The 27,108-nt window shown below is 50.1% G+C and overlaps 3 protein-coding genes across 3 annotated transcripts, besides 3 other annotated features; all 3 read right to left on the bottom strand.

The window, feature by feature from the left end:
* Window positions 1-821: 821 nt before the first annotated feature.
* On the bottom strand, window positions 822-2,502 carry FPSE_03890 (uncharacterized protein; the record flags this gene model as incomplete). Its single annotated transcript, XM_009257008.1, has 3 exons — window positions 822-1,424; window positions 1,478-2,390; window positions 2,471-2,502. 3 exons carry the CDS (start codon window positions 2,500-2,502, stop codon window positions 822-824), a joined length of 1,548 nt encoding a protein of 515 aa, XP_009255283.1.
* Window positions 2,503-2,822: 320 nt separating this feature from the next.
* Window positions 2,823-2,847: a microsatellite.
* Window positions 2,848-3,991: 1,144 nt separating this feature from the next.
* Window positions 3,992-4,018: a microsatellite.
* A 6,580-nt stretch (window positions 4,019-10,598) lies between these two features.
* FPSE_03891 (uncharacterized protein) lies at window positions 10,599-11,027 on the bottom strand (the record flags this gene model as incomplete). Its single annotated transcript, XM_009257009.1, has 3 exons — window positions 10,599-10,706; window positions 10,767-10,790; window positions 11,010-11,027. 3 exons carry the CDS (start codon window positions 11,025-11,027, stop codon window positions 10,599-10,601), a joined length of 150 nt encoding a protein of 49 aa, XP_009255284.1.
* A 4,983-nt stretch (window positions 11,028-16,010) lies between these two features.
* Window positions 16,011-16,053: a microsatellite.
* A 3,538-nt stretch (window positions 16,054-19,591) lies between these two features.
* FPSE_03892 (uncharacterized protein) lies at window positions 19,592-26,905 on the bottom strand (the record flags this gene model as incomplete). Its single annotated transcript, XM_009257010.1, has 8 exons — window positions 19,592-19,853; window positions 20,657-20,883; window positions 20,947-21,411; window positions 21,496-21,789; window positions 21,843-22,025; window positions 22,080-22,239; window positions 23,227-23,749; window positions 23,803-26,905. 8 exons carry the CDS (start codon window positions 26,903-26,905, stop codon window positions 19,592-19,594), a joined length of 5,217 nt encoding a protein of 1,738 aa, XP_009255285.1.
* Window positions 26,906-27,108: the final 203 nt, after the last annotated feature.

Consider the following 27,108-nt stretch of genomic DNA (forward strand, 5'->3'; position numbering starts at 1 on the left):
CCTTCAATAGTCGCTCTGTCGATGCCCAAGTGGCAAATATCTAAATCCCAATCTCAATCTCAATCTGTCACATCTGGGCTCGGACTCTCTGTCTCAGCAACCATCGCCTCGGTATCGGACCGCATGCCACACACTTTTCACTAGTTCTGCAGGGACATTCAAGGGTGCATGTATGGTACGGATGCATGTAGGCGTGGATGAGTAAGTAAGTGAGTGAGTAATTATCCAGTCTTGACATGATCGCTTTGATATTTCTTCAACCGTCACTAATCTCAATAGTCGTTATTGCCGAATCCCCTGTCTGAGTCTGCACCGCTTCAAATCACACGGAATCACTTCCTTGGGCCCTTCAATTTGCTTCTCTTCGTGCCAAGATTATTCATCTTGAGTACATGCCGTGAAAACTTGTGTAAAAAAAAAAAGGACTTCCTTATAACCAAAACCAACACCTCAGTTCATTTATTCTACCATGATTGCTCTGCGCTACGTCCCCCACATGATCCTGATAACTTCTCCACCATTTGTGTGGCCCAAGAAAACTCTTTTGTCTAGAAATTCAAACTTCATCTCTCCTTCCATGAAAAAAAAAATTCCCAAAGTCACACCCAGTAACATCGTTGGTTGGGGTGTGTATAATAAGACAAACGCCTGATATGCCGCGAATCCTTGCTCAGAAGCCCGAGGTATTCGAGTTGTAAAAACGTATATACAAAGAACGACGCAAAGTCGTCGCTCCAAAAGTTGGGTATTATTAAACATAAAAATGTTGCGTATATGTATCCGTCGAGTGTGAGTATGTCTGCCGGTGACTACGAGTAGCCTCATGTCGATTTCGAATTATCTCTCGTCGATCTCCCCAATATGTGACGTGGCTCATTGTCGGTGGGCTTCTTCAGGTTTGGGACGGATAGATCTTGCCTCGAGTTGTCGTTTTCTCTCAAGCTTGGCGTAATGTAGTCCACATGCGTTGCAGAGAGTCCTAGCTCCGTCGGGTCCGCGTCGCCATTCCGGAGTATCAATTCGGTTACAGCTATGGCATCGTCCTGGGGGAGCAGCACGCTGATTTTTGTTAGCCTCTTTTCTTCACCTGTTGGATCATCCTGACTTACTCCGCGTCTCTTTTTAACTTCTGTAATGCCATATTGTGGCTTCATTCCATCGCCATACATGTTTACATCGTGCTCTTCCTCGTAAGGACCCTTCATCTTGGCTCCTTCTCGAGCCCGCTCGTTCTGGATTGAGGTTTGTACCAAGTCTCGAACTTGTTCTAAAGAACGTTTGACAAGCTCAATGTTGCTGAGCATATCGCTGACTTCGCGTTCTGTAGGTAGTCTAGCCGGAATGGGGTGAGCGCCGTGTTGCTCTTGAGCAATTCTGCTGTACGCTTCGGCAAAATTGAAGATGGTGCGAGATGATGAGCCGATCTAGACAAAGTCAGTGATATGCGGGGTTTGGTGCAGAGTGAATTAGTACTTACTCGGCTCAGTGAGTCTTGATAGCTCCAGCTCTCGAAGTGCCTGTCAACCGTTGCTTCATACCTAGCTCGGGCAGCATATTCAGACTCCTCTGCGTGTGGTGGAGGTGCTCGGGGGTCGTATGGCCCAGGGGCGGGCGGTGGCATTGCGTGTCTTGGAGAGATAGGATACGCGGGTAGAGGCATCTGCCCAGGAGGCAATTGGCTAGACTGGTATCCGACAGGTGCCGGGGGAGGCGGCGGAGGAGGATGCGAATAAACGCCATTAAGAGGGTGATGGGGTTCAGGATGCTTCTGCTCGAGGTGGTGATGCTGAGGAGGTAGATCAGGCTTGGCTGGAGGGCTCTGCCGACGATCAGAGACAGGAGGGAGTGATGGGCGACTGCTGAAGTGTGGGCGAGGCGAGTCCGAGAACGCAGGTAGACCGTCTTGTCGAGGAAAAGATGATGTCGGGTGAAGAGGCTGAGGAGAAGAACGCTTCTCGGGTTCAGGGAAAGATCGAGGACCTGGTGCAAAGGGTGATGGCAGACTCGAGGCAGACTGAAGACCAGGCGCATGTGGGACAGGATATGGTCCAGGTTTGGTGCCCTGAATGACTTCCGAGATGGACGGAAGTGATTGACGATTTGGCGGCTCTTGGTCGTCTGTTTGTTTTCGAGGTTCAACAGAAGAAATCATGTTGGATATACTGGCGGCACTCGAGTTCGATTGCGAATAGCTAGAGAAAGGCGGTTGCGTTGGATAATGGGCGGACGGGGCGATGAGCGTTGCCGTTGCCATGGCGGGAGGTTCTCGATATGACGACCTGTCGAGAATATCCCGCGAGTAGGAGTGATGACGACGATGATCTGAATATGGCTGATCGGGTTGAGGTGGATGGTGGAGTTGATGTTCTGAATTGGTGGCAGAGTGACGGCTGTAGGAGTAGAAAAGGTGTTAGTTGATATGGGAGGGGCAGACACAAATATGAATATTGAAGTTGGGATTCAAACGAACCTTTGCCTGGCTCCAGAGTCAGCCGCTTCCATAGCGGATCTGGTAATTACTAACAATGACTTGGGACAGTTTTAAGGCCGTAGATGCATCTGACCTGGCTAGATCCGGCTGGGGGGTGTTTGATGGGATGGGCGAAAGAAAACAGTAGCACGGAATAACGGGGAGGGGGGTGGTAAAGAACGAGCTCCTGGTGGTAGGGGAAGTAAAAAAGCCAGGAATGGGGTCGACACGGGACTAGGATAAGAGATGTGACAATGGGCTCAGGTGAGGATTGGCAATGGGGTGTCAAAACGGGGAGGGGGGACCGATGAGGCGAAATGAACAGAAGCGAAGAAGAAAAGAAACAAATAATACCAGACCAGACCAGACCAGGTCAGGGGGGGTGGGTAGATCTGGCGTGCGATGGACAAGCGACAAGGTCCCTCGTGGTGGCGCTGAGCGGGACAGTGGCAGGGGGATTCCGCCTGTTTAGGTCCTGTCCTGGCCGGGATTGGATTTGTTCTGGCGGACACACAGGGGCCGCAAGACTGGGCTTGCTTGGGTTGGGTTATTCGAAGGCTGGCCGCTGACAGAGGGCCAAATACCAAGAACTCTTGAGATGGAAGAACCAGTTTGATTGATCGATCAATTGTTGGTGCTCGTCTTCTGGGACACAAGGCAAAAGTAAAGAGTAGCGCAAACTCAACAGGCGAGCGACTGCCGCGGAATTGGTCCAATGCCCGGGGTCTGGGGACGTAGCACGTAGGTTAGCCCAAGACAGCTCAGAACAGCCAACGAAAGAGTCGGGCGGGTGGAGCTCAGAAATCGCGGCACTGGATTGCACCTGTTGGCAACAAAGTCGAAGCTAGCAGATGTGACTGCTGGAAATCTCGAGGTAGACGATGCTTTGGGTGGTAGAGGAATTTGCTCGACACGACGTGGACGAGACCTGGCGCGCGCGGCGCGAAGCTAGGGGTCGGAATGTAGAAAGGTCGGTTGACCAGAACCTGTACCGACGATGACTCGAGTGCTGGCGCTGTTGTTGATTGACGACGTCGGTATTTCGAATTGACTTTTGGTGATCACCTCCTGGCTTCCCTCTCCCTCTCTCTGCTCTCTCACAAGTTGCGCAAAATTCTGGTAGAGTGAGGACTAGACTGGGATGGGTTGACCAGCAAGGGATAGTGCAATAATAACGTATTGCACACAGACACGGAGCCGGGCAGCGCGGCCACTAGAATGGCGGGCAAGGACAGATCCTGCTGCTGCTGCGGACGGCGGTGTCTCTGCAGGCGCTTGAGTCAGCGCGGGGGGCACTGAAATGTAAGTACGGGACAAGTCGACCAAGGTGGGTTAAGAGCTTGAAAGAAGAGAGAGAGAGATTCTAAGATCGAGGTCAGGGGAAAGAAGTCGGTAATCTCTTTGTTGCTGCGGGAATGTGGAGGTGCGAGAAAGACAGATAGAAGGAGGGAGAGAACGGAAAAGGGCAGCGGAAAGAGGAAGGAATATTGCGCAGTTACAAGCTGCGAGGCAGGCCTGGTGGGCAAGGCAAAGCAAGGCGAGGCAAGGTATAGAACGGAAGGAACTGCGATGTGACAGAAGCAAAGCAACCCAAGCAGTGCAGCCGCCTGAAAATCACCAACTGAGCTACAGTGCATTGCGCTACGAGAAGTCAGATGTGAGATCAACGCCTCGATCAGTCGTCCTTTGACGATATGTACTAATTAATATGCAGACGTGCATGCTACATATCAGGATACTACAGCTAGCAGACAAGCAAGCAAGCGACAATCCACAATCAGCATCTACTGGTCATGCTGGTAAGTAGGCAGTCCAATCCAACGTCTTTTTATTTAAACACCCGTTGAAGCAAAGCACACGCATGTTGGAAAAGCCCAGCCTCCAGCGTGGACACTAACAATAAAAGGATCGTCCAGTACAGCAGAAACAGCGACGCGGTTGTTTGTCAGTGATCCGTCCAATTAACCAGTCTAGCGCGACTATACGTTTACCGAGTCAGCAATATTCCATCTGAACGAATCGATACCCATTTACCCTCGAACACACAAAATCTTCCGATAAAGAACTACTTGAAGGATCAGATACTGGTAATCTTATCCCAAAAACGACAATCTTTACGAGACATCCAATGTCACAGACAAGTCAACCAGCAAGCGCGACTTTTAGTAAGTGTTCTTGATCACGTCCATACGGCGTTAGGTCGTGACGCCTGGGGGAAACGGTCACGGATAGAGATACCGCCCGTGCTACAAGGATTTCGAGATTCGCTCCCACTGGCTAGGGGACACGACGGCAGGACGGTCTACGATACGGTATAGATGGGGAAGGGGAACGGTAGGGATCCGAAGAAAATCGATCATGGATGGGTGGGCCATGGGAGCAAACAAGGATGATTGGCCTTGAAGTTGACCAGGGGAAAAAGACTGAAAACCCCATGTTGCTCTAGGGCTGTGGTGGCATCTCATCTCTGGCAAGCAAGATCTTAGGGGACGCGCATCTCTTCATATATGCCATGTTCGTCATCAGTGTGAAAGCATGCCTTGGAACCTGGTGCGTATCCGCAGTCCGTTACCCAAACATTCCTCCCTAGGGATTCTGGTGCTAGAAAAAGACTAGAGAAAGAGAAGCCGGAGAAAAAGCGAGACAATGATGCACTCTTCAGTCTTCACTGCCGTTGCTTCCAACACAGACCTTGTCATGTTCTGCACCAATGGCTGGGGCATGACGGTAGCGGCTAGGCTTTGGAGATCTCCAATCTCAACTTCTGCAAAATGGTACGATTTCTGGGGGGCCCTGCTCCATGGGGTCAGCAGCGGTCTGGCTTGAGTGGTCAACAAGCAGTACGTACCAAAAGACACCCCTGGACCACCCCCAATGCATGACTGGGAACTGGCGGCTTTTTCTGATGCTGCCGCAAGGGCACGAGCCACCTTAACTCGGTTCCGTTGTTGTTGGCAAGCACACAAGTACATAGTGATACACGGTGGTCAGCGCAACACAGTGGGTGGGTGCTTCATGAGAGTCGAAACTGACGTTAGAGTTACGGCCGGTTGGGATATGCGTCGATATTATGAATATTATTCATTTGGATGTTCATGTTGCAGCACTTCTGGCACTGGTGTTGGACATGAACAATTTGGGTAGCAAAATGGTCTCTCATCGACAGGTCACATTTCGATCCGGTACCTATACAGGTCAGGTCCCCTGTCGACTGTAGTGTTGAACAGTGCAGTTGCATCACTGTGAAAGCTTGTCCCCTGTAATGGAACAGAGGGCATGCGAGCCAGGAGGAGCGCATGCTAGCTCAAGGTGAATAGGGGCAAGAAGACGGGAAACATTACTTATGACGACTCAGATGGGAGATGAACGAAATTGACGTGAAAAGAGGTGGGAACAAAAGTTTTCAAGGCTCGAGCTAAAAATGAAACTCCAGATATCAGGATCCGACACTTATTACGTTGAGGAAACACACGTTCACCAAGATGAACAATCGTGCCCGCGAATGGCTTGCCTGCCTATTGTGAGTCCACAACAACGAACAAAGAGATTTGGGAGCGATGGGCTACTTTCCAGATGCAGATTGGGTCTGTTCCGATGGATGGGCGGCACCGCAGCCAGGTACGTCAGTGGGCAAGGACCAGGCTACAAGCAGTTGCAAGCCCACCTGGCTGCAAAGGTACTGGCGGGCATTTATCTTACCACAAAGTACTTAGTAGCTTTCTGGAGCTGCCTGCCATTTGACACTTTATTTGAGCTTCAGCACGTGTGGCCCGCAGGTCCCTGTGTAAGAAACCCAATCCGAACGGTGCCCCGCGGCTCCCTTCCCGCAGGGATGGTTCATCCGCCACCACGCGAAATCGTCGACTGGCGCCGAGCTGGCGGGTTGTCCATTCACATCACTAGCAGCGCAGAGATGACCCGCGGACCTAATCTCTCGAGATCAGACACGCCCTTGCTTAGTGCACCGCCATGGACGTGTGTGGTGCACAAGTTCGCCACTCTGCTCATACTGACGAGCCAGAAATGACATGAGATGAGATCAATGGAGATGCATGCGTAGATAAGATACGTAGCGTCTATACGGGTTCCAGTGGGTTATATGCCCTTCAAAGTCGCCCAATGTCTGTTAGGCAAAGACAGTTAGTTGGTCGTTTGGTTCCTTGGTCTAGGTTGTTTTAGCCGATGGTCAATCGTAGATGGTTTTTGACCAGCCAAGGATGTTCCATGACATGGATTTCTCACCGGCGAAACAAGCCAATCCAAGCCAAAGCAGATATTGATAGGCTATTGCTTGAGCTGTGGGTGAATGATCTGGTGAGGACTTCCATTGACCTTCCTCGCCTGGGGTTTGACATGGAAAAACCCACCTGGTTGACAATAAGGCCTCGTCGGCTCGTACGTCGAGGGAAGCAATACACTGTATGCTCATGACAGATGTCACTGTACAAGCACAATACCGCATTATCCCGGTGGCCCGATTGATTTGACATCCCCAGCATTACCCTGGCGTGCAATCGCCCAATTTCCTTTGGAACAAGGCTTTCCATTCCCACTGGTCTTCCAGAACGATGCATGAAAGAGGCAAGGGCCTGCACATCCTTGGCTGCTCTTTATTTCACATTTTAGTACGATAGGCGACGATTCCATTTTGACGTGTGTCTCCTGTTCTGATTATTACAGTCCATCTCGTAATCGGGACATTACTATACCACGATCAGCATAAGGTTGAGCGGTTCGCATAGTCAGTAAATTAATTACTACGTGCATGTCTCAGAATAACATGGATAAGGGTGTCGAATAACTCTTCAAGTTCTGCGCTAGAAGCCCTGGCCGGTGCACCGGCACTTTCTAGACGTGGATAGATTTTTCTACTGTCCGTAATCTCGTCGGCCAGGGTCCTGTTCTTTTTGGGGGATCGTGTGCATGCGTCACATGGAAGAGCAGATGGTTCTCACCGTGGCATGGGTCTCCCTGGCAGTTTACTGGGTCTCGTTCATCCGGCCTTAAGTTTGAATCTCGTTTGAAGATATTAATTACTGTTTCCAGTCGCTTGGGAAATCCATCGGCTGTGCCGCCGTTGAGAGAGACATGTCAAGTCATGACATGAGCTTAGTTGACAAGGACCAGGGCTCCGTGTTTTGATGAAGGTTTCTCCCTTGTTGGGCAGTTCGTGCATTCAACCCTGACAAAAACGGCCATGCCGTGCAACTTGATGTTGTGTGACCATGCAGTACCAGAGGAGTTTTTCTTTGCTTTCGAACTGGTTACCTATCAATCTTGGCTGGGCCGGTCTATTCCTATAGGCCATGGGGGTGCATCGTTGTTGGATAGGTATTTGGTGATATCGAAATCTACCAGTAACCCTGAATTTGGTCATGATTTCCTTTGTATACCCATTATTGCGTCTTGGTGAGACACGGACTGGACTGGACCCAAGTTGGGATACTGTATCTCGTCTGTCTCCTCCTTCCTTCTGGAGAAATCAGTGACACACAACGTTACGTTGTTCAATTACGGGGGCTGGCACAAGTCGGAGAATTCTGCCAATGCAATCGTCCTTGTGCTTGTGCAAGTACGTAACAACCACGTTTCTACCCGATCAGAATGAATTCCTCTTCAGGGATAAGAAATCTAACTAGCAAACTGAATGGAGCACATAACAGAACAAGAGTCTGTTGTCTTGGACCTACGGATGAATGGAAATATTTAGCATGCTTCTAGTGCCCACAAGACCTGACCCAGCACATAGTAGGAATAGAGAGCATTTAGGGGCATGAGTAGGAAGTAGCATCTCCACATATTTACCTTGCCGTACAGTACCGGTGGAAGCCCCAGTTGCTTCCATTCCATCTTGGACGGCAGCCAGGTCCTAAAATGTCCCATCTGGCTTAGCTCCATGGCCCATCAACATTAAACACTCCGCAGTTATCGAGAGGCGCGATGTAAGCGAGGTTCCCTGCAGGAGGATCTGAGATTTTTTCTTCTTTCCCTCCCTCTCTTCTTTCCTCTTCTAGATTTGCTAACTGACTAGGTAACTTGGGTAGTTGCTTTTGTTGTCGTATCTCTATGCCTTGATCTAGTTGGCCGGCATATGCTCTTCTGGTTCGGCAGATTCTTCCATGTGCTGATCGAGGATGCAAGTCATACGTTTTCCAGCACCACCTCGCAAAACCAACTTGGTCTTTGCCAGGATACAAAAAAAGCAAATAACAAAAGAACCTTGTCAAGTAATACTGGTCTGTACTATTTCTCATCTGTCAATCGTGGCCGCAGATGCGCAAACACTGCCTGTTCACATGTGTGGTCTTCGCCTAAAATGCATCCTTCGGTACCTAGGTATATACGTACATATATCCCCGATGCTATACCCACAATGCATGTCAGCCCCAGATACAGCGAATAGATCAAGAGAGATTTCCTCGAAATCGGATTCGGGTCAGAGATGGGCGATCTAAATGACAAGCATCGGATCTTGACATTCGTTTTGTTGGCCAGCTGCATGAGTTTGGCCTGATCTTGTGCGCAAACGAGAATTACTCGGCTTGATTGAGCTGTTGCACCGGTCCAAAAACAACCGGTGGAGAGAAAAACACATACATGGAGCTAGATATGAAGTAGGTATCCTCTCATGTGATGTGACGGCTTTGTACTTCTCCTATGCTGTGCTGTCTGTGGTGTACAAAGCTGTCATCAGCGTTTGTCCCTTTGTTTAAGCAGTCGGGCCACCCCGCAAGTATTCCTCTGACGTTGTTTTATGTATTTGCTTTTTGATTGTCAATTTGATTCACGGGTGCCATGTCGTTCGCTTCTGCACCTCGCAAGTCCATGACTGATTCGGGTTGTTTTGTTCAAGTAACAAGTCCAAGGCTATCGGTGACCCCTGTTTAATATCGAGTCAGGTTCGGGAACAGATGGAAGGGATGATCCAAACCATGAATCAACCCAGGAAAAAGAAACCCCTCCGTCGCCCTGTAAAGGACAGAACTGTTCAGACCTTTGATATTATCCAATGCCAGGTACATAGGTAGGTATTAGAAACCTGCCCGTCGACACGACACAGCCTAGCCCAGCCTGACCCGGCTCCAAACCATCCCAAATGCAGTTACACAGCCCTTCTTCGCTTCGAATCCGTGGCGTTAAAACCAACAGGCAAAAAAGTTCCAACGGTCGGGATCTAACGTTGGAGACATTAATCGTCGATTCAGTGCGCTAGGATTGAGAATGCCACAGTACATGATGGTATGGGATGGGGTGGTCAGCCAATTGCCAATGTTAAATGTCCAGCAGCTGCCTGTTGTTTATTGGCGCAGGGCTTACTAGGCCCGATTACCACACATGGACGCTGAAAGGTGCTGTGACACGGACGGCAGAAACGTCCAATGTCGTCAGGGGTCAGATCTCGAACGCTGGAGGAGAGAATCCCAGCGGACACGATCATGAGATCCCCACGATGCGGCGTAGCGCACGGCTGGAGCGAGAGACCAACCGGAACCATTGACACTGAGCCCTCGCCCACCATCAGCCTCAAATCGTGTGTCTCTTGCCAGAGCTAAGCCTTCCCCAGGCAAGCCCATCACACTAGACAGCGACCGTCCATCGGGTTAGGCTTTAATGGCCCGGAACTGAAAGATCTCAGGATCAGGGCGTGCCAGACCAGAAGCCTAGAACATCCTTTGACTGCGACGAGGGCTTGCGAGGTGGCCTGATATCGATCGCGCTATGAAACTTATTTATTACACGGTACGGTACTTGAGGTACTCAAGCTTGATCCTTGAGCACTAACTAATAATAACGTAGTCGCTCAGCCTCCCCGATAACGCCTCCCGGCTCGTTGCCTCAGTCGTGCAGTGCAGTGCAATTGCTTGCATCGCATCGTACTCAACTGGACGGTATCCGTTCCGTACCGTACCGTATTGCATCGTCAGCACGTATGTAATGAATTGTTTGAGGTGCAATGAGCAAAGGAAAGGGGGGGTGCACGACTGATCGAGTTGGGTGAGATATTTGCATATCAGCTTCACGGTTACACGGCCAACTCATCAGACATTCGTGGATCCCTACATATCCGTCCGTGATCCTAAGCGGTGGTGCAGCGCAGCGCAGTCTCCCATCAGGGATTGGGGTTTCATCAGCGTCTAACGACAAGAACGATAGCTTTGAGACTCGCAGCGCACAATCCGCGCCTCGCTCCAATGATGGTGGCATAGGGAGTGAGAGACGGCCGGGTTTCCGCACACTGCATCAGACAGATCAGATGCGCCCGTCTCAGCTGGCTTCTCCCCTACAGATTACACACATGTCGGTCATGGCCTGGGCCGCGCTGCAAGATCCAGGTACTTCGATCCACAATACCCCAAAGTACTATATCGTATCGACCGATGTTATCCTTTTATCCCTACCGACCAGCATTGATCTAGCATGTATTTCCCGTCGTTCCCAGGCCCGCCCGCAAGTCTGACACCAAGAGAAAAATAGATCGAATGGATGACTCCAGCCATGTTGCATCGTTCCCTGCAAGCTGCCATTTAGCTTAGCTTACCTGTCGTACTGGAGCCATTGTGGTGCTCCTCTGTTCGGTTTGGAGGATTTCTGTTATTTTCCGGAGCGTTTTATCAGTCACCGGTATCCAATAGCGATGTGTTTCACTTGTGATGTGGATGTTTACCGTCGTTCAATGGGGGGCCTCAGAGGACGAGCAAAGTTGATCCCAATGCCCATATCCAACAGCTGCCAACCAAACCATACTGGACTGGACTGTACTAGGAATGGAACACGTGGTGGACATTGAATGCAGGGCGGACAAACTGCGTTTGAATCCTAACAACTAGCAAACTCCCTTTGATAAGAAAAGCATACATGATGGAGAGTTTTAGTTTCTCTCTTGGAAAAGAATATACTGACGTAGTGAGGAGAGCATGGACATTCGAAACCGCTCTTCAGGTGATTAGGAATTACCTGGATGTGGAGTCGGGCTAGCGAAAGACGGGACAAGCAAAGTTGATTAAAGGCAATGCACGAGATGGTGAAAACAACACACGATACTACCTACCGTGCTTTCCTACGCTGCGTAAAGTCGAGCCCTGTATGCTGATGCTTGGCCGTTGGCCAAATCAGCGAATTCCACTGTAACAAGGTTGCAGTCCTCCCATGACCCCTGGAAATACAGATCTACAAATTTTACTCTCTCAGGGTACTAGGTTATGTACGTCTAATTTACTGTTCCCTTGGGGCTTCCAAAGTTTCAACAGTTATAATTTGTACACGCAAACTACACAAGCTTTGCCGTTAATGTTGGAGGTCGTCTGTTCAACATTTCCCTCGGTCACCGTGCCATCTCGATGCCTTGATACCTTAGTACTGGGTAGGTATTTATGCAACTGTTCTCTGGAATGGCAGGTAACAGGTAAGCAGAGGCAGGTGGTTGCAAAGGTTGCTCTTGACCCTCATGGTTTGGTGGATCGTAGTTTAGACAACTGGGGCAGTCACAAGCTGGGATTTCAATGTCTTTTTCGCTATTGGTACCCTGTCAGTTCGAACAACTTCATCTTATCCATCTCTCTTTACCTAAGTACTAGTAGGTATCCTCAATGAAAGTCTTTACCGCAAGAAGTAGTAACAGAGACAAAGAGAAAGGAAATTCCGAATTGAGCCAATTATCGACAGTGGGTCCTAAGCGAAGTGTTCGCGTGCCTGCCTAGTAGTATGGAGTACCTACTGCCGTATCTTGAAAGTGATGTCAGGGAAAAGAGGGTCTGTCTGGTTGAACCTCCTTCCATCACTTCTCAATAACCCTCCTCAAACACCATTTCAAACCCCTTGGCGAATCGTGTTCGGAAATTTCCAAGTCCAAACGCCTTTACGACGTGCAGATCATCAGGCGATTTTCTAATGGTGATGCCTGCCTGTTAAGATGCATGCGACAATCACCAGTGGACTCGGACTCGGAGGCACCAGTTTCCTGCTTGGTCATAGGTGATATTCGAATATGACCCCGGCTGGCCTTACTTCTGCGCCAGCTCAACCGCCGCTGATCATCCCAAATATCGGAAACGATAAAACTGGTTGCCGGCGTGGCTACCTAAAATGTCATTTTGGAGATTCATCACCGATGGATCTCATGCAAGCGCTGTCACCCTGTTTGATGGTTTCAACCCCCGGCTTCACCAGCTTTGCTGTGCCTCCTTTGGATCTTCGCAAATCGATCTCTCGTTCATCATGGTTCCTCAACGAAATAGAAACTGCCAATGCGATAGCATCCTGGCCTGAGAAACATTGCGCCGTTACCTGTCTACACCATCTTACTATCTGTTTTTACAAACACAGTGATTGCTCCCCATCCTGTGGTTGCTCTGACAAATATCTTCAAGACGGGCTCTCGCGTAATATTCGCCGAGAGTCTATCCACATGTGCGCTCCGATGCATATCTTGCACAGTCCATCACCAACTGAGCCTAAAATGTAACGGGTGTTGGTGAGATCCAGTTGGCGGCCACCTACCCACCGTACATAATTAACGCAAAGATGGCCAATACCACCCGCCAGTGCTTGGTTAACGGCACATCCCGACCATGGATGTTGACCGCGCACACCCGACCCCATGGTCCAAATGTGTCCGCCCTGCAGCTTCTCGATTCAACGGTTTCGATGATGCACAACGCTCGAAAAAGCAACACATAAACAATGCTTGTCAAGACTCAGCTGGATGCAAGTTTATTATTCTCGGCACCCCATTCGTCTTATTCATTTCTTCAGAGGCCGACAAGCGCAGCAGCAACAATGCACGGCGAGTCGTATGGCAATCGTATCTTCTCCTGCACCATGTTGCAAACCCCAGACTCGATCTGAGATACCACGTCAAAGAGGGCCATTGGTCACATCCTTGTTTGAATAGGCACTTCGTGTTGAGCGAGCATATGAGGCCTTCATGGTTCAAGCGTACGATCCCTAGTGTGACAGTACATGCGAACAGGCGGACTTTTTGCTTTTCGTTCCCTCGAGGGCCATCAACTGCCGAGGTCTCATCACAGGTCGTAACATCCTTACAAACTGAAGCTTCACAGTAGTTGTGGCCGCACATGCCGTCACAATTGGTAAGCGAGCTGTGAATTCGAACTCGCGGTCGTTTTTATCGTCCCATTGCGAGCACTTTTGAGCATAAGAAGATTCGGTCAGGACGCAATACAGTAATACGGCCCCAAAGCAAGGTCAGCATTTCAGTCAACCCCAGCCGATCGAGGTCACGGTCGGTACAATGACGTGGCTATACCTCCTCGGACAACTTACGAAGTATTGTACCTTTAACAGTAGATCGATTTCTCGTTCTTGGGTCTACTTTGTACGGCTCGGGCGACACCACTAACCAGGCCATGACCCCGAGACACTGCCAACGTACACGCATGTCTACGGTACTGACAACTTCAGCGTGCAAGTCCTATCGTAGACAATCTATACAGCTTTCCATGCTAAGGGTGGGTTGCGCCCGAAGCGATCGGTGAGGGCTTGCTAGGACCCCGCTCGGTCAAGGCTCATCAACAACTCATCATGTTGAACACTCAGTTATCACAAAAGAATCCGTGACCCGTTTGCCACTGGTGAGAGAAGGATGTGTACGTACATCGACACATGTTGCAAGCATAGATGCGTTTAGCCTGAAAACCCAGCGACTGAGCACCTGACAGGAGAGCAGGAAGACCCAGGAGCAGCAATTCTTATTGAACAACTCAGGAGAAACAAGGACAAGGATCCATTTCCATCAACACCAGGACGGAATGGCGGGAACCCTGGGATCTGGCTGGATGTGGGGCAGGCTCGACAGCACGATCGTCTGATCCCAGGGCGCCGTGCACTAGTGAGATCCTGCCCGTCCCGCGAACACACCACACCGCTTTCAGCGCTTCCATACACCCCTTTTTCACATCTTGGTTGGCTTGGAGTCGATAGTAACGCCAACGCTCTTCTCACGAATACCACTACCGCTTTGGGTCAACAACAACACGGACACCTCCTGCGTCCATTCCCATTCACCGACCCTATGTTTTGTGACTTGATTCTGCTTTGTGGGGATACAGTGAGCTGGTGAGCCAAATCTTGTATCGGGCCCACAGGCGGATGGATCGATCGAAGTGCTGTTGCCATTAGCTCAGCGTGCGTGTCAAACATGCAGCAAGACCCTTGGAACACATTGAGCTTCCTGTCTTGGTAAAAGTCGAGTCTGCAACCAGACTAATAGTATGTACCAACCTCACCCATAACTGTGGCAAGTCTGCGTCCATTGCGCCTTAACCGCCGGCAATATGAGAACCAAATGTGGCCATGGCCACAAACAACTACACGGCTTTGACGCTTTACTGTGATTGCCTCCATTTACCTATGTGTGAATCACAGTCACGCTCTACTGTAAAACTACAGTGCCCGCTTGATAGGTAAGTTATCGGCTGTAGTGAATCGGTTATAATGTCGACATGGTTCGGCGAGACAGTCCGCGTCTTCTGATTGGTGAGAACCCAAAATCCTTCAGGCCACACTAGGTTAGATAGCGACTCCATCAGTGTAGGTGGTTGTTTTCTTCAAACTTGGCACTACCAAGTCGCCCAACATCGAAGAAGGTGTTATTGACCTGTATAGCATTTACACTTAGGCCTTTTTGTGCCTCCAGGCCCCCAAGCCAGTAACAAAACAAGAACCTTAATCAATTTGAACGATAGGCTCACTGGATCTCAGGTGATTGTGATAAGACTGATCATAGATGTATGCCAAGCGAGGCGTGCATACCTATCCGTTACAGTGTACAATCGACGATTGTGTTGTGTCAGTAATCGACCCAAAGGCTGGCTTATACGAGAGAAATCTCGAGCAACCGCCACTTCCGTTCAATGACATGAGGGCTTGCTAACCGAGCTGGCAGCGGCTTCGAACCGAGTGCGCCACTGAAGACACCTGACAGCAGTCATCGCTTGGACCTTTTGGCGGCTCTACATTTACGTCTGGCGTCGATGGCTTCGGACTTAATTCCGCACCAGAACTCTCTCAATGTTCTTGCTAGCGTATTATCTGGATGTTCTTAGCTAAGGACTGGTCTACTGATTTGGTCAATGGCCGCTTCCACGGATGCGAGACGAGATAGTGTCCCATCTTGTTCTTCTGGTACCGAGTCGTCGTCTCAGCCTTGCCAGCTTTGGCTAATGAGACAAGCTTAACCAAGCGCACGAATGGCTTGCCCGTTTTAGGTCAATTGAGGCTTGCTTGCCCCTTCTTTGACCCAAACTGGTGTGATTCATCATACGATATGATCGAAGGCTTGTTCGCTTGCTACCCGATGCCTTCTTGGTATTTTCTGCGCGGGTGGTGATGAATAACCAGTCATGCATGGCGGACAACTATCGATCCCGACTACGCAAGTCTGGCCAGCTACGGGCTGGAAATCAGCATGGAATCTCGGCGGAATCTTTGAACAGGCCTCTGCTGGTCGAATGAAATGGCTTCAACTGTGTTTCAACTCTCATCATATTGCATCTCATCTCATGTTATGGGCTGGCAGCACATCAAATCGAATCGAATCGAATCGCATCGTATCGTATCGTATCTCATCTCCTATACCAGGGCGGAGATCCTGGAAGCTGACGCTTTCCAGACCCCTGCTTCTGAATCAAAGCGTGACTCGTCCATTTGCAAGGCAAGTTTTGGTGCTGAAAGGTTCAGACGAAATGCAGTATATCTTTGCTATCAACATCTTTCTTTCTGACTGGATTGCTAGGGCATTTTTGTCCTCTACTACTAACATACGCATCCGCTTCAAAATAAGCACAGTCTTGATCCATCAACAAGGCAATAGCCAAAGCATGAATGAGAAAGTCAAGAGGATAATATGTTGCACACCCATGCGCAAGCATTGTGAACAAGTCATGCCAATACACCAACCAAAACCAACACTGGCCAGGGGTTGAGGGGTCTGTCTACATTTTAAGCATGATCATGAGTCAAGTCGAGCTACGCATTGAAGCCCCCACCAAATCAATCTTCGAGAAGGTGTCCAAGCGGCGATCTTGACAAGCTAGGAGCGCCAATGTTGTCTCTCTTTTCGTCACCCTGATCACCACGGCAGTTGTTTCTAACCGCTATCAAATATTTCACTCGAATGCCGGAAGAGTTGATTTCTAGTCGCGTTTTGATCAGCTCGTACGCATCCTCTCGCAGTCAAAGTTCCTTTGTCTACATACCTTGTGTATGCAAATCGTCCGGATGTTGCACGAGTGTATGGAGCTGAACGTGGTTTAGTTGTGGTTCACTTGTTTCTCTCATTCACTAGAGGGATGTGGTACGGTTGCGCAAACCCCCTGTTTGCTTTTTGCGTATGCCTGCCAAACTTGCGGTAGACCAATCCGAACGATGGCTCGCCTTGCCAGCACTTCATCTTTGGTGTTTGTTCAGTCGTGTAGCCTCTGTTAGGGGTTTAACGAAGCTCAAGACGGGTCTCTCAAGGGTCCTCTGGATCCTCTTGGTCTTGCCTGACAGCACATTCAATGCCCGATATCGTGGGCCATGTTGGACCCTGCCTTGGTCATTATTGACTGATATGGACGGAGATGGGTGATTGTCTATCTGGCTACGGCATGTGACACCTGTGGAGATTCCATACCATATGCATGATCGTTCTAGGGGATCTATATCTAGGGGGTGAAGCTGAAGGTTGCGTCTCCAGGGTTCGTGCCAGAATACTCACTTCATGCGACTCGATCTCAGGCGGTACAGTTTCTGCCCTGTGCAAGAACCCTTGATGGGGCCCGTCTAATGAGACAGTGCTGTGTTAAATACAAATCGCCTGGAGCTATTGACGATCCGGCTCATAAGCTGGGGTTTAGCACTGACCATGGCGTCGATAAGATCAAACCCGCAGGACCCTGGAATCGCTTTTCTCGGGTAGTTGTGTCGATCATCAGGCCTGAAATACCGTGGTTGGTTAGTTCCAGCTCAATGACGAGTTCGGCCAGTGTCCAAGACTCATGCGCCATCTCGCATCCCCCATCAGGTGGTTCAACGACAAGGGCTGGAGCATCTCTAGATGTTGCTCACCGCTGATCTTACTGCCAGGAAATGGAGTCAGTAACAGCGCTAGAATGCTCGTTAGCTGGTCCAAGAAGAAATGATGTGGGAATATGAGACAGCGGCTCCGTGACTGATCCGGGGTCCTCTGATTTAGTTAGCAGCCATGCCGGGTGAGTTCCTGACTTCCTGAGTCTGATCAGAAAAGGTTGAAGCACGCCCCTATTGCCTGTGTGCCTGTGCAGCATCGGGGGCTATCAAAGCGTACTGGATCCAATAGGTTGAGGTTGATGTTAGGGCGAACGCCAGGCGCTTTAGTTACGGGGCAGCGCCATACTGTATCGGTGATGGTTTGCGAGCTGAGTGCCATCACTGCCCTGTAATTAATTACGCAGATACGTTCTTGGCTGCGAAACAAGTTGAGGCAAAGACAGACTCGGTGTGGATTCTATATTTTATCTCAAATTTAGTGTTGGCTGCCAAGTCTGGTTGCAGAAACTAACCATGGGGCTGTGGAATGCCTCCCCGTTGAGATCCTGCATCTTTGAGCTGGCTTAACTAACTACCTTGACGTGTGTCTAAGCGTTCCTGGTGTTTTGTGATGCGAGTCATGATATAGTTCTGGCGTCGCGGCCAAGTCTGCTGTGTAACCGTACTCAAGCGCGTCTCGAGCGAAACAGCACACGTTGCCTCTCTCCAAAGCTGAAAGAGCAAACTTTGCAGATTTATTGGTGATACAAATAATGTCATATCATATCATATCTCGCTGGCATGGGGTTTTTTTTTTTCTCTCTGTCTTTCCCTCCTTTCAGTCTAGCTCTACTTATTGAATCGCGATTGTCAAATCTCTCATCTACCAATGTTACTCTGCTTTACGAGATAGAGATGGGCGCAAGATTTTCACCTGTGTCTCTGATCTTCTAGGCAGCATTTAGAGGATCTTGCATGCGGCACAGTGTAAGCCCCGGAAATCCTTCCTTCGAGAATGGGTGTGTTGGTATGCTTGGTCTTTGTCATGATATGGCTGTTGAGGCCGGTTAAATATGACTTGTTGGTCCAGATGATGATGGTTTTTTTTTGTGGTAAATTACAACTGGATTTATATCACAAGGTCCTTGTTTGTTCCGTCTATGTTTGTTTTTGATCCCATGGATGGGTTTGGTTCAGTTGATTGAGCGTTCGTCAAGTGATGTGATGACATGATACAGGGTAAGCTGGTCAGCCAAGAACGTAGATTTACTTAACCTATTTTGCCTACGTCTGGCTGCTGTACACTGTGAGTTTGTTTCATATATATTTTACCGGGACTCATATCATCACATGAAAACGGCTTTGATGTAACTGTAGGAGAGCTAGTAGGGATATCTTAGTTCGACCCCTGATATTGACGAGTTCCCTGAATACACGTAAACGGATGCTGGAATGGTCGTCGACAAGGGCAGGTATCCCGTCAATGCACTGTTTCGTGCATGTATTGTATATAGAGTGAACGCACATTATTGCAGTATTCTCAAAAGACAAAGAGAAGGCCATGGGTGGTGTGTCGAGGCATCTTTGAGACTGTGTTCTGGTCCTTGAACTCTCACTTAATTCAAGATCAAACTGACAGATGATTGAGATATCTCGATCAGATGATCAGATCAATAGAAAGTCAAACAGCCTGGTTGCATACCAACTTGAGTGCTCCCTGGTATATAAACAAAATGCTGTCCAGTTTGTGCTTTGTGAGAGTACAATTCGGGGAATTGCCCGTCACTGTCCAGTGGCCACGCATCTAACAAAGGACAATTCTACACTGGTTTTCCAGTTTGCTTAGAAGCAAACATAAACACCTGGCAGTCACAAATTGCCCAACGGAAAGGAGACTGTGCTGCTGCTATGCAGTCATAGGGGTAGTTAGATGGACCACAAGAGACAAATCACCAGAGAAGGATGGAGACAACAGTATTGCACCAAGATAAGATAGTGTTCAATGGTTATGGTTCGCTTCATTGATTATACGTAGGTATCATTAACCTCCTCGAATCTCGCTCTCCGTTTCCTTTCCTTTCCTCTCAATATCGTACACAGACAGCGCAGCACTTATTGCTGGTTCTTCTCAACACCCTCGCGGCCGACGTTGCTTAGGTCGACCTCCTCGCCCTTGGTAGCGGGCTCACGGAGACCAGACTGGGCGTGGGCATCAGTGCCGACAGAGCCCTCGACCTTGCCGGCGCCAACGTTGACGTTGCGGGCATCAGCAGACTGCCAGTCAGAGGCGGTAGGGGGCTGGTCGGGAAGAGGGAGGTTGGCCTGAACCTCGGCGATCTTCTGGTCGTTGGATTGAGTCATCTTGATTGATTTGCTGGATGATATATTAGAATGTTGAATCTTTTTTCAAGTGTAAGTGCTGGGTGACTTACTGGTTTGAAGGTTGTGGTTTTTGTGTTGTAGAAGGCTTGTGATGATGTGGTTGAAGAGTTGATTGTGATAGTGATGGTGATGAGTTGTAATACTTCTCAAACGCCTTTTTAATATTTCTTCTCAGCACCCAGAGAACGAATCTTCTCTTCGTAACAAACACTGAAAATTGACATCACGATGCGATTTACTCTTGTGACGTCACTGACGTCACTTTAGCCTCATCCGTACGTAAAGCTCCGGGTAATTCCCCACAACCGCCATCATCTCATGTTCCACGATGTTTCTGATGGATTCTGTACCGCATTTTCTTACTCGGATGCACTAAATCGGATCGCGGATCGATCAGTTTGTTATTAAAGAGGAGCATTGCAGGGATTTCTACCAAGGCCATTGTCAGGTACCAACTCAGTGCCTTGGTTGAAGCTGACTCGAGGCGGGGAGCACGCGACTGGCGACATATCAAATTTGATCAAAGCAGTCAAAGTTACGTATTCGATCGAATCAATATCATATGTAGGCAAAAGATATGCTGCCCACTATGATAGATATCACTAGACCAGCCCTGTCTGTACATACCTTCAAAGCCGAACCAAAACCGAGCCCGGCGCCCAAAACGCCCTACTCTAATACGCCTACAAGCAATGTCAACAACATCCAACCCGCCGTGACGTCTCAACCCCCACTACCTCAAACGCAGTCTCCAACCTCTCACCGTTACAGTTCCGTAGTGACATACCCCCTTACGCTACTCGTCGATCTGTCTCTATAGACGTGGGCTTCTCCCCTGCGTCTGGGTTGAGGTAGTCTGCATCCTCAGCGGCTTCGTACTCGCCAATCAAGTCTGCAACCACTTGCCGCGCCTCGTCAAACTCGTTGAGATTCTCAGAGAATGGTGCTGTCTTCTTATATCCTTCCATGAAAGCATTGCGCTTGCGCATGCCGTCGTATTGTCTTAGGATTCTCTTGAAAAGCTGTATATGCATGTGTCAGTATGTGTGCGACATATCACTGTGAAGGGGAAAGATGTCGCGTACCGTTGCGATGCTTGTGTGGTTGGCAAGCATGAGACCGCTTACACGATGGCTCATGGGGATATATGGACTTCTCTTTGTCAAAGCGACTTGAATACTCGCAGGTCCCCAAGGGATGAACGTAGCCAGGCGTCGCTCACGAATACGAAGCAGACTCTTGTGAACATCGGTTGGGTCAACCTCGCCCTGAATTACATTGAGAATAGAGATGTAACAGCTCTTCTTGCCGGGGACAGTTGATACCATGCGGTTCTTAGGCTGAAGCAACCGTCGCATCACGTCAAGCACTGTTGTTTTGCGGACTGTCTTGGCCTGCTCGACCTGATCACCAGTAAATGGCGTGTAGGCAGTCATGAGGAAATGGCATCTAGGGGTTGGGATAAGAGATGCTAGAATGCTGACAAGATCATTATGCATGTAGCCGGGGTATCGTAGAGTTGTCGTACTGGCTGACATGACAGTAGCAACCTGACAATTGTTAGCTCTCTCGTCTTGAATCGCGCAGCCGCAAAGGGGTTTCATAGCATAATTAAACAAGATAGTAGTACTCACTAGCTGGTTCGTTTGTTGGAAAGATGGCTCCTGGACATGCAACCTATCAGCAGCAATGTGAGACAGAGCACCGTTATCCAGAACGACAACCGAATCAGCATTTTGGACCAATCTGCGCATGGATAGGATACTGTTGTAAGGATGTACGACGACATCGCCTGCGTTCGTCGTGTCTGGGAAGACCGAGTATGTCTGTATGATCTTTTTGGGGAACCGATCGTTAAGCCTCTCGAGGAGGAATGAACCAAGACCAGAGCCTGTTCCACCAGCAATTGAGTGCAGCATCATGAAGCCCTAGAACATAGAAAGTCAGTAAACGAGTCCCGCCCATTCTAAAGATTGCTCACCTCGAGAGAGTCACTACCATCAGCTTCCCGGTCAATCATCTCCATGATGTCCTCATACACCGCTTCACCACTCTGGTAACCATCACCCCAGTTGTTGGCAGCACCCACACCATCTTTGCCAACATAAAAGTTCTCGGGGTTGTAAATGTTCTTGTAGGGCCCAGTCTGAATACCGTTGATGACCTGCAAAAGCTTCTTAGCACTCGGCCTTATTGCCACTTATCGGAGGAGGCGCACCCTAGGTTCCAGATCTATAAGAATAGCTCTGGGGATGTACCGCGTGTCGTCGCTCTGGTAGTAGAATACATCTTTTCGATCGCCGCCCTCGGTCGCAAAGTCCTCGAGGTTTCCGTCTTGGCTGATGCCGTGTTCCTGGCAAAGCTGCTGCCAGAATTGACTTCCAACTGTGTACGTGAAGAGTGTCAGCCATAGCCACTATCCGTATTTATATTCGATCGAGAAGAGTGCCGGAAGTGAAGCTTGTGAGCGCATTATAGAGGGTGATGGATGCGGTCTGTAGCTGATGGGGACAGTGGCGGGGGAGGGATGAACTGACTGCTGTTGCCGCACTGCCCGGCCTGGATCGTGATAATTTCCCTGTCGAGCACACGTGAGCATCGCAATTGAGTTTGCTTCCCGGAGAAGGTTAAATTACCTGGGCATATTTTCAAGGGTCGATCAGAGACTGGAAAGTTGTTGTTTTAGAGCCAAATCTTTTTTGTTCATGCATCGTCTTGGGGAAATCTGACGCGACGCGTGCCGCACCTGCCCTGAGCTTCCCGGGCCTTACTGATCCCCGCCCCCGCGTTTCACATGAGAACGTCCATCTTCAGCCTCGAGTGTTGCCATATGGATATGGCTACTATCTAGGTTTGTTTGTTGTCTACTTGATTCTGAGTTGCGCAAACAACTACAAAACCTAGCTAGGCATTCTTGGATCCCTCAATTTATCTGGGAAACTTACTGATGAGCTATGAAAGATTTGAACCAGTACAATTCAAACTGTCGTATTGAATTCATTTTCTCTTAATTAGGTACCGGGATCATATTGTACAATTGATTCATAGCATAACGTCCAGCTACAAATCTCATCACAGCAAACTCCAATTCTCCTGACAAGCACCGAAAACGAAGATATCTTGCCAAAAAAGCTCCTTTTTTTGTATTCCTTGTAGTACCTAGGTAGTCAAGTCAATCTTTGTCTGCTTGAGCTCCTCCCACGATGTTCTAAAAGATAAATCCACCCGGAGAAAACAAAAAAAGAAGTATAAACCTCGAATGCTTAACAACGCCCGCAATGCTGCTCCTTGAACCTTACCTTTTCTACGTAAGCACGTTATCGTGTGCTTCTAATATACTATCCCCGAATTTCCTTCCGCATTACTTCTTATTATGAACCTTGTTCTTCTCCAACGCCTCTGCAAGCTCCTTCGCCATATCCGCCGTCTTAACCTGAATCATCCACGTCTCAAGTCCATCTCCCATCTCATTCGATGTAGTCATCTTGACATACTTCTTGTCTGCCTTGTATGACATATCGGGAAGAACAGCTCGGTTCATGGCAATGTGCCCACGAGGCTCAGCTCGCAACAAAAGACGCACAACGTTGGTCTCCTTGTGCTTGAGCAATCGAAGAGCACCAACACCCTGTGTAGACCATGGACTCTGAGACTTGGGCTTCTTGTCGTCCGACTTGTCCCCAGCCGGCACAAACTTCAACACCTTTGCTCGCACATCATGCACAACATCTTCGTCCTGCTCCAGGTTTTCGGTCAAGTTGACCTGCTCGTGCTTCTCGCCTTCGTCATCGCCTCCGGCGGTTCCTTCGGCCTGGGTGGATGGTTCCGGGGTCCCGGCAGCTGGTGTAGTGGCCAGGCTAGAGCCTCCCCCAAGACTAAACGGTGTGTCTACACCCGTCGCTTTAGTGGGGCGATTTTCCGATGTGGAAAAGGAGACTTACTGGTCCCGGTGGTAGAACCACCAGCAGGCGGTTGAAGGTTGCCGTTGCCAAAGGCCGGAGCAGAGTGGTTGGATCCAAATGTCGGTGTTGCGTTTTGTGTCGGTGAGGCTCCCGTGAAGCTGAATCCTGGTGCCCCAGAAGATCCAGAAGCGCCCCCAAAAGCGGGAGTGCTGTTGTTTGCTCCAAAAGCCGTTGCATTGCTTGGTCCGCCAAACTGGAAAGGTGCGGCGCCGCCGGAAGGCGCAGAAGGCGCAGAAGGCGCAGAAGAAGCTCCAAAACTGAACATGCCTCCGCTTGATGATGGGGCAGCGCCCGAGTCACCTCCATTGTTACCGGATGCGAAAGGGTTGTTGAATGAAGAAGAAGCCGAGTTGCCTCCCCCCCCTCCTCCAAACTGGAACCCGAAGCTTCCAGAGGCAGAGGAGTTGGAGCCGAAAGACGCGCCTACGTCGTTAGCAGCAGGAGTCGTGGAGGCACCACCAAACAAAGGCGTAGAGGTGCCTGAAGCACCACCGCCGAAAGAGGGAGGGGCGGCAGCGGGGGTGGTTGAGCCGCCAAAGCTGAAGATGGGTGCAGACGCGCCCGACGCGGTTCTTCCGTTAAAGGCCCTCTTAGCCGGCGATGGCTCATCTTGCTTCATGGGACTACCATCAAGCCCGGCTGTTCCAGAAGACGGCTTAGGGGACTGGGGCGCACCAAACAGAGGCTTTGCAGCACCGTTGATCTTATCAGCGCCGTTGGAAGCCCCGCCGAAGCTGAACATGGAGGTTGCGGCAGGAGTATCCTTCTTTGCTGCAGTCGCATCGCTGGAACTAGGAGCACCGAATAAAGGCGCAGCAGCAGGTGTTGAAGTGTTGCCAAACAGATTGCTGGCGGTAGTTGTGGGCTTTGCGCCAAACAAAGAGGTAGCAGTAGTCGACTCGCCATTTGCCGCCGAGGTACTAGGAGCACCAAAGAGCGAAGTCTTTGGCGCCTCAGTGGCAGCAGGTTTGTCATCACCAGATGGCTTAGCTCCGAACAATGTCGAAGACTGCATCACAGGTCCGCTAGATTCAGCAGTCTTGCTCACAGCACCAAAAAGGTTGGTAGTTGGCGCGGGAGTGCTTGCCGTATCATCAGGCTTGGCTCCAAACAAACTGGTGACAGGCTTGGCAGGCTCTGGAGCCTTGGCCGCCTCAGTAGCCGGCTTGGAGAACATGGAACCAAAACTTGGTTGGGCAGCGGAAGCCTTGGACTCGAACATGGACTTCTTGGGCGCTTCATCGTTCTCCTTGTCGGATTCGTCGCCGCCAGTCTTATCAGCATGGTCCGAGGGCGTTGACGCCTTCTCGGCAGGCTTAGCAGCACCGAAGAGGTTGGAAGTAGTGGCGGGCTTGTTGGCGAACAAAGAGCTTGTAGGCGCTGAAGTGGCCTTTCCGAAAAGAGAGGCAGCCTGGCCTGTAGAGGCAGGGGCAGATGGAGCAAATTTGATAGGGGTAGTGCTTGGGTTCCAGGTTTGGTCAGCAAGCTTTGGGAAAGGCTTCTCAGCCGGTACCTCAGCCTTATCCTCCAGACGCACGGGTTGTCCATCGGTATCTTTAGTAACTCGGTCAAACAGACTTAGGCCAGGAGTACTCTCCCTAGTACCAGGGGCACTAGATCCGGCGGCCAGGCCACTAGAAAGGGCAGTCTTTTGTCCAAACAAACCATTGCCAACCTGGGAAGCAGTTTCAGCGCCACTTGCTGCCGCACTTGGCTCATCGCCCTGGCTATCGTCCTCTGCATCAGAATCGGCCTCACTCTCGGCATCAGCGTCAACACCACTGTTCTTGGCTGAGCTGGCGTCAGAAAGGTAACCGAAGATGTTGCCACCAGAGGCACCAGCAGTGCTGGTGGGCTTGGGGTTCTGGAAAATACTGCGAGCGAGAGAGCTACCGGATCCGTTGGTCTTGTTGAACGCAAAGGGGTTGGGTTTGGCAGCAGCATTGTCGTCGGCAGGCTTGGCAGAAGGCTTAAGGGGAGAGCTGACAGGAGTAGTAGATGACTTGTTGGCGATCTTCTCGAAAAGAGATTTGGCCGCAGACGCTTGGCCCTTCTGCATCTTGGATGGCTGGCTATCAGCTTCATCGCCGATAGACGACCTTCGCTTGTTCTTGCCCAGGGTAGACGCAGGGACAGGGACAGGAGCTGGCGCTTGTTGCTCCTGGACATCCTCCTCATGCTCGGGAGCACGTCGCTTGCTGTTGGTGGAAGAGTCCTTCATATCGGTATCCTCATCATCCGCCTTGCGCTTTTTAGCTGCCGTGACCTTGGTAGGGGTAGGCTCGTCATTGTCCTCCTCTGGTTCAGGGAGACCGTGTTCACGGCGCCATCTTTTGAGGACATCCTTTGAAGGCTTAACGTTCTGGAATTCGTAGAGACCGTATCGCAGAAGAATAATGCTCCTGCTCTTTTCAAACTCCTTTGCAAAGTTGATGACATTGAGCTTCCAATCTTTCTGGGAGAAAATCTCGTTGGCTGCGTATTTAAGTCGTCGAAGATCGAGGATGCAGAAAAATTGCCGTCGCTGCTCGTCATCAAACTCAGAGGGGCAGAGATGGGAGAGGAATTGGTCGGCGTAGATGGAGCCCTTGTTGTTCCAATCTTGGGGGATCTTCCTCGTCAGAACCTCGCCAGATAGCTCAGGATCGGGGTCCGCGATACGCATATGAAAGAGGTCTTTGGAAGTAGTCTTGGCTGCCATGCCCCGGGGGGTAGCCTGCGCTGTCGACTCTCGAAAGACGCGATTCGGCTCGGGGGTAGCGCCTAGCGCGAACACTTTCTTTGGGGTATTTTGAGGGATGTTCGGAGAGAAAGGAGTCATAGAAGGACTGTCGGTTGTGGAGGCCCGGAAAATATTCCGGGCGGTAGAGATTGTTGATCTGTTGAGGCTGCTTGTTGGCTGTTCATCGCGAGTCGTCAACACCCTCCGCGACGGCGCACTCTGAGGAACGCCGAGACGGCTGTTCTTTAATGGTGTTGAGACGTAGCCGCGCCTCGCAAAAGGCAGCGCAGGACGCGGTCGAGGCGTGCTCTTGCCGGCTTCGGCGAGCTCGTTGTCGCCGGGGATAGAGAAGGTAACCATTCTGCGTGATGGTGGACGAAAGGAGGTAGAGGTGGAAAAAAGTTTTGTAAGGGGAGGGAGTGATGATAAACCACGATCCGGGGGGCCAAGACCAGAAGGTCGCGTTTTTTTAATATTAAAAACTCGACAGAGTGCGCGAGGTCAGGCAGGTGACGTGACCTGAGGACAAAAAAAAAAGGGGATATAAAACAAACAACAGATGG

This window comes from Fusarium pseudograminearum, chromosome 1, assembly GCF_000303195.2.
Source record: "Fusarium pseudograminearum CS3096 chromosome 1, whole genome shotgun sequence".
In the NCBI taxonomy this organism is placed as follows: Eukaryota; Fungi; Ascomycota; class Sordariomycetes; order Hypocreales; family Nectriaceae; genus Fusarium; species Fusarium pseudograminearum.